At 37.5% G+C, this 7,057-nt stretch overlaps 1 protein-coding gene across 2 annotated transcripts; it reads right to left on the bottom strand.

Annotated features, from left to right (window-relative positions):
* Positions 1-724: 724 nt before the first annotated feature.
* LOC109148311 (hydroxyproline O-arabinosyltransferase 3-like) lies at positions 725-6,799 on the bottom strand. Of its 2 annotated transcripts, XM_019296170.1 has the most exons (10): positions 6,581-6,799; positions 4,638-5,223; positions 4,294-4,361; positions 3,997-4,198; positions 3,744-3,841; positions 3,566-3,635; positions 3,366-3,437; positions 3,179-3,292; positions 1,971-2,052; positions 725-1,472 (listed from the first exon to the last, which is right to left on the bottom strand). In XM_019296170.1, exons 2-9 carry the CDS (start codon positions 5,061-5,063, stop codon positions 1,987-1,989), a joined length of 1,116 nt encoding a protein of 371 aa, XP_019151715.1. In that variant the 5' UTR covers positions 5,064-5,223; positions 6,581-6,799; the 3' UTR covers positions 725-1,472; positions 1,971-1,986. The 2 variants fall into 2 exon arrangements, with proteins under 2 accessions (XP_019151715.1, XP_019151714.1); XM_019296169.1 differs by lacking the exon at positions 725-1,472 and having other exon boundaries at positions 1,562-2,052.
* Between the last annotated feature and the right edge of the window lie 258 nt (positions 6,800-7,057).

Below are 7,057 nucleotides of genomic sequence, written 5' to 3'. Positions count from 1 at the left end.
TGTATTTTTTCCTGTTTAGTTCATTTTCTGAAAATGAACATATTATTTGTTATATAACAAAAACAACAACAACAACAATAACAATAATAATAATAATAATAAGTAGTGGTATGGTGGTGGTGATGGTGATGGTGATGGTGGTGGTGTTAGTGGTAGCGGTAGTGTGGTGGTGGTGTTGGCTTTAGCGATAGTGTGGTGGTGGTGTTGGCGTTAGTGGTAGTGTGGTGGTGGCGGCAAAAATAATAATCTGAAAATTTGAAAATGGATGAGAGAAAAAAGATAAACATAGACAATAAATAATTCAGAAAATGTCTTTTGACTAAATATCTAAGAAGACATTTTATGTCAAATTGAGTCTTTTTTCTATTGATCATAATGAATGGTTTCCATTGTACCAAAAAAAAAAATGAATGTTTTCCATTGCTTGTATTTTCCTTGAATAGCCAAACACAAGAAAATTCAGAAAATGACTTTCAGAAAACATTTTCTGAATTTCTAAGCGGACCCTAAGTTTTGACTAATAATTCAGAATTGAATTGCACTTGTTGGAGAATTTTTTTAACATATATCATTTCATTCATAATACCGGCACTTGAGATCATGTTTAAGAATAATTTAAATAATTCATTATTGTTGGGGTAAATATCATCAACCAAGATGTTGCGGATTGCCAAATGGTCAGACTCGAGATGACACACTTTGTAAATGACTACGATGAATAAAGTATTTCAAACAATTAATGGAGTCTAGCAGACGATTACAATTTCCCTTCTTGCAAACAACACCACTTTTGAAGCAAACTGCTCCGAGACGAAGGAGATCGCCATGGCCAAAATCAATACACATTGTGCTTTTTGTATCCTCATTCCTCGAGCCGCCAAGAACTTTTATTCTTAGTTTCTTGTTTATTTAACCTTTTTACTACTTAGATGAATAACATGTAATCAATGTTAGAGTTATATGATTCAATTTACATCGGCGCCTATTAAAACAAAAACTATTTAAAATCTAGTTGAACCGGCCACCATTCGGGAAATCTCATGCTTAAGCAACTCGCACCCATTCCACTTAAGTCACCCTTTTCACTTGAGCCAATATCACTTGTGAATTCTTTGTTTTAAACTTCAAACATCTTGCAAGTCAGTATGTATTTTTATCTTTTTCAAAACGATCAGCGAACATGACAACCTATTTGTTTCTAGGTCTGGTTATTCAGAGTGATTTACTTACTAACCCTCATCTCTATCTTTGTAATGTTCTGTCTTCGGACTTGATTTAATGAAATGTTCTCTTTCAGGAAAAAAAAAAAAAAAAAAAAAAAAAAAAAAAAAAAAAAAAAACTTCAAACCTCTTCAGATCCCTTGGCATGGCATCTCTCCACTGAATTTGGAGCAGAGCCAAGTGTAACTTGTATGGTGTAAAATACTCAGCAGCTACAGTGGGGCCCATGTTCAGATGTGGAATCCAAAAGCCTACAGGTATGGTATGCCATTTAAAATATGTAAACAGTAAAAACTGAACACAAAGGCTGCAAAGATCTGAAGAAGATGATAAGAGCAAAAAAAAAAAAAAGTGGGATCATGGATGCTCTCATGGGACAAAAATGACATTTCATTTTGTGAAATAATATACTATACTCAGTAAATCACCTTTCTTGGCCATTTCCCATATTCTAATTTTCCCCACTATGCTATATTCTGGACTCTAAACTCTAAACCTCAAAAACATATATCCTGTTACACCACAAACAGATTCTTGATGGGCTCAACACAAACATCTAATCTACTTAAACTAAATGTAAACATGACCTAATCGTGTTCACAGGAGTTTCCGCCTTGACTACGTGCTAACACTTTTGTCTTAACATGATGTTGTGTGCCGGGATTTGTCAACAAGTATTATTTGTGCATTGGATTCCTTTACGTAGCCCGGGAATTTCCTTGGATTTAAAAACCGAGAGATGTTTTTACCGTGCAGTGGTACGGTTCAGATGAAAGATTCCCAGTTGGGAAGGTTGGCGGTGGCTTCATTTACCATCTTCACAAGAGCGACCTGCAAAAGCATCAATTGTGTGATTAAATACAGTCATCATACCCATCATGATGTTCACACATCTTTGCTAAAGAATAGCCCTTTCCAGATTTCCAAATCGATTGTACATTGAATGTTGTTATGAACAGACAAATAAATCGAAACTTCACAAGAAACGACAATAGAATGCTTCTTCAATTATTGCACGCAGGTTGCACCCCCACTGCCAGAATATAATCGAAGAAGAGAAGTTTGGAAACATAGAAGAAACCGAAAATGCTTTAGGGAAAGATAAACTCAGTAAGGTCAATTATAGATTAAAATTGTAACCACAAGGTCACAAATTCGAATCCCAGCCCTCTTGGTTCGAGCCGGTCAGCTATGGGCAACCTAAGCTGGTTTACCTCCTTGTGGTCCTTTGCTGGCTAGGGTCACAATGCGGGGTTTACCCAGTGCACACTCTCGGGTAGTGGCTGCAGGTTTCCCTCGTCACCCCCAAAAAATGGAATCATTTGATAAAAAGATTCGGAAAATTTCTATGGCATTCAAGCAAGATTGTGCAATGGATAATGCAAAATCAAAATACGACGAAAATGAAAAAAGATTGAGAACAGCCCCCACATCACATTGTAGAAGACCTACAACTGTCAATTCAATCATAGCTGCCCAGTTCCTCTCTAGTCACAATTCCCAAACACCCCCACCAACATAAAAGAGTAATAATCAATCAAAAAGACAACAGAAAGGCCCCCAGCTACTAGTTCTGTTCAATACTTTTATGGAATATATATTTGATATATAGAATCTCTATATATTAGGCAGTCTTAGGGGTTTAGGTAGGTAGGACATATAGAAACTTGTTTCCTATTTGTAGTCTTCTAATACCTATTTATAGGGCTTTGTATTCTCTTTTTTATAAGACAATTTGAGACAATATACGACAGCACATTAGAAACTCTCTCTTCACTTTCGTATGGCTTGCAACAATGACTTTCAAATGGCGTCCCGGTGAAAAAGACGTAAAAATAACTACAAACAACAGTCTATTGCTACAGGAAACCGTAAATTTTGCAAGTTACTGTGTACGGAGAAACTAGCATTTCAAAGTGACGAGTGCAACTGGCTTGGAGAGAATGTTTAATCATACCACACTTTCCGGGACACCCGGTGGAGGCAAAGGGATGTTTCTCGGTGGAGGTCTCTGGAGGTGTGATCTCTTGTCAAATCGCCACTCCCCGACTTTTCCATAAGTCAACTCACCCTGATAAATAAGCTCGACGGTAAGTTTATAAGCATCACGGGATAAACACATGGAATCGAGAAACAATTTTTACCTTCATATTGTAGTCACACCCGTATGTAAAATGCAGGATAAACTTATTTTTAACTTCCAAATCCCATGGCGGCTGAAAGCCAACAACAATACAAGTTTCAACGAATTCTCGTAATTTATAAAACTGCAGCTACCATGCACCGAAGTATATATATAATGAATAACGAAGCAAAAAGAAAAAAAAAAACGCACAAAACCTACCTGTATCATGAAGTCCTTGATAAGAATATGTTGTACACCGTGCAGAGCAGAAGCTACAGCATACGCGTACCTTTTGTTCATCAAAGCATAATTAAGAACGTAAAAACCCCATTTTTGCGGGAAAGATCACGTTCATCTCATAAGGGCAATGAAAGTTGTTAAAAGTCTCGCAACTCACATTTCCAGAACCCAGCCAAAAGTGTTATCAGTCTCGGGATCATGTTTCATTCTCAAAGAAACATTCATCCAAGTAGGTGCAATTATCTCCAACAAATCCTAAAAAAAATTGTTACATTAATATTTCGGACTAATATTAGCAAGTAATAGCAAATAATGATAAAGAGTTGAGTCAAGAACTAAAACAGTCCAGAAAGAGAATCCCATTACAGAGTCAGTTCATTCTTGACTATGTTATTGCCACGTTATTTTACCTTCTTAATAATGACAGGAGAATTGCCGATTGGATCGATATTCGTTACTGGACCATTCTCTTCGGGAAAGAACTTCCTTATGATTTTTTCATGTTCAGCAGGTTTAATATAGAAAAATGGGTAACCGGCAGGGTAGTCCCCGTGAGCCAAATTTGGCAGTGGTTTTAGAAAAATATGATCAGGCTCTGCCATCAATACGTACCTGCCAAAAAAACCCAAAAAAAAAAAAAGAAGAAGCTTTAATCTTTCATAAACACGATTAACTATGCAATCTCATGTAAACAGAAGGAAACGTACTCTTCCTCTATGGTAGCCTTTTCCAGCCATTGCACAAAAGCCCAAGGTCGATTTAGAACAACATAACCCTGAAACAAAGGCACATTAGGATTTAAAAAGAATGGCCATAACCCTGCTATGGATTGTCATGAATAGCTAAGGCAATTTTGAATATGTCAAATCCACCGTGGTGATGTAAAGCCCAGGATTTCAATAAGAAATCCAAAAACCCGAGTTTTGAGATCGACTAAATATGACCCAAAAACAACCACTCAAAGGTACATAAACCGACTTAAAAGATACATAAAGTATGCAAAAGCACACATATATCATGGCAAGGATAGGTCAAGATGGCTTTGTCTCACCCGATCTAGCCCTTCTGGAAGAGGATCAACCACAACGGTAGGAATTTCATCCATTAGATTGTCGGGCCCACCTGAATGAAGAATTCGAGTGAATTTTCCCATCTCCGAGCCAGGCAAATCCTTCTGCTTCATGTACCAGTAATACATAATGCGGCATTGCCATTTGCTATAAGTAACATTAGTTGCTGTCATGGCAATATGGAATAACAATTTTCCTTTCTTCGCCTTTCTTATGCTCTTAGGCATCTCAACAACAGGATCACGAAAGGGCTGACTACCCGGACCACCAGGGATCCATTTCACAGAACGAACGGTTTTGTAGTGAATAATCACTGTGATCAAATTATAAGTTGCAAGGAAAAACCCAAGTGACAGAAGAAACAGCAATAATGGCGTTGCATGTCCAATATTTTTCTTCGAAATCATGACTATATATTATGTAATGAATTTCATAACTGAATATAAATGCAATGTAGAAAGTGCTTTGAAGGCAGGTGTGAAAGGAATAATCAAGCTTTGGAACTATTGAACCCAATAAGCCAAAATGTTGAATAAATTCCACAGAGGATCAGAATTTGAACGGAATCTGCAAGAAGAAGAAATTTGTTAGCCTGATTCAGCTAAGATTTAGGGCGGCAAAATGTTTTCCACAAAACGACAATTAAGATATGAATTCCCAATCAACTAAAAACATATCCAGAGTGAGTCACAGCATACTATTCTCCTATATAATCAGTTCAAAGAATGAGATCACAAACCAAATTGGTTTCAAGTGCAGACCTTAAAAAGCTCTAATTTTTTTTGTCAAAATAATATGGGCAAGAAGTTCTAACTTCTAAGTCAATGTGTCTACATCCAAATCTCACCAACTGAATGTATTAGTTAGTATGTCCATGACACAACCAATTGCTAGAGTCCTATCCACATAGAGAAAATGGATTCTAGCAAAGCCCCCACACTCAAAAGGGCAACCCCCTACAACTAAAAGCACCTTCGCCAAAAATATTTTACCACTAAATTTCACTATCAACAATTAAACACCGACCATCTAACCAGCTTGGTTGGTGTGAGTGGCCATGCACTCTTGTCCCTTAAGAGAGTTCGGGAGTTGAACCCCCTCTCGTATGGAAAAACCAATCTGGCCAGCACTTTGCCTCTTAATTGGGCCGGCCCGGTGCGAACCGGGGATTAGTAGTATGGTACGGGTTTAAAGGTGCCTCATACAATTAGGACCTGCTCAGGACACTTCATGGTTTGACCCAAAAAAAAAAAACACTCATCTTTTAAAGGGTTATTGGCAAGTATACCCCATGATTCTCCTGCCCTTTTTGTACTTTGTGGAATGGCTCACCCATCAAAAGCCATTAAGATACTAAACCCCCATGCCAAGTCATCTGCAACCAATCCTGTGTGCTATCAAGAAGCCATTGTCAATTTAAACTGGTCCCTTCTACTAAAAATAGAATCTTGGTAGCTTAGACTTTAGTTAATAGCAGTTGGTTTGTTTCACATGATGAGTAAGTGATAATCCCCCCATACTCCTATTGCAATGGCAACAGCTAGCTAGGTTGCCATAGCCACAAGCATCTCACCTAATCGAATAGGGCGACCCATGCAAGTTACTATCAAGTACCAGTCACCAAATCATGGCATCTTTAAAAATAAATTTAATCGAATAATGAAAAAACAGTAAATAATTTCAGCAACGTAAACATCAAAAGGATCAAACATCATTAGAGAATCCAAAGAAAATCAGAACCATATCCAAATGATCAGTTTTGGGTCAATGCTGAAACGTAGAAGAAAAGATAAAAGATTAAGAAAAAATAAAAAAATTTGCCATTTCACACACACTCGAGTAACTCGAAGAACAAGTGGTAAAGTAGGAGCAGAGGCGTATCTGTAAACCAGACTTAAAGCTGAAAGTTTGGATTTGGTTTTACCTTTTTGGACGGAAATGGGCATCCAATTTCAAGAGAGCGACGGGGCGACAGGCATTTTTCCAGTGAGAAAGAAATATGGTAACAGTAGATGACGCGGGATGACAGAGTGGAATTATGGAGGGAGAGATAGAGATGAAGAATGGAACTTTTTGGAACCCTGGCTGAGGCTGACAACGAAGCCAACCACTTTCGGAGTTTGTTTTCCTTTTGTTTTTGTCTGGTGCGCCAAATGGCAATTTTGCGTCGTTGGACGTCCCTGTTATTGTTTCTTGGTCATTACCGATTTCGTCCATAGACTATGGGTATTTCATTAATCTGGTCCTAGACTTTTAAAATTCTTTAATTTATGGAGTGTTTGGTTGGCATAAATTACATTGACATTGAATTACTTTTTTTTGAATGCACATTGACATTGAATTACAATTCAATAAAATGATAAACTATATTGTTTGGTTGGAGGGAATTGCAATTCAATGA

This window comes from Ipomoea nil, unplaced genomic scaffold (genome assembly GCF_001879475.1).
Source record: "Ipomoea nil cultivar Tokyo-kokei standard unplaced genomic scaffold, Asagao_1.1 scaffold0268, whole genome shotgun sequence".
Lineage (NCBI taxonomy): Eukaryota > Viridiplantae > Streptophyta > Magnoliopsida > Solanales > Convolvulaceae > Ipomoea > Ipomoea nil.
This window is presented reverse-complemented; position numbering and strand designations above follow the sequence as displayed.

Bases quoted from the DNA above. Each gene is read 5' to 3' on its own strand.
- LOC109148311 (XM_019296170.1), bottom strand. From the start codon at position 5,063: ATGATTTCGAAGAAAAATATTGGACATGCAACGCCATTATTGCTGTTT. The intron at 4,362-4,637 runs GTGAGACAAAGC...CCTTTGTTTCAG, and splicing joins TTCCAGAAGGGCTAGATCGG to GGTTATGTTGTTCTAAATCG. The intron at 3,438-3,565 runs GTAGGTTTTGTG...GTTGGCTTTCAG, and splicing joins TCAAGGACTTCATGATACAG to CCGCCATGGGATTTGGAAGT.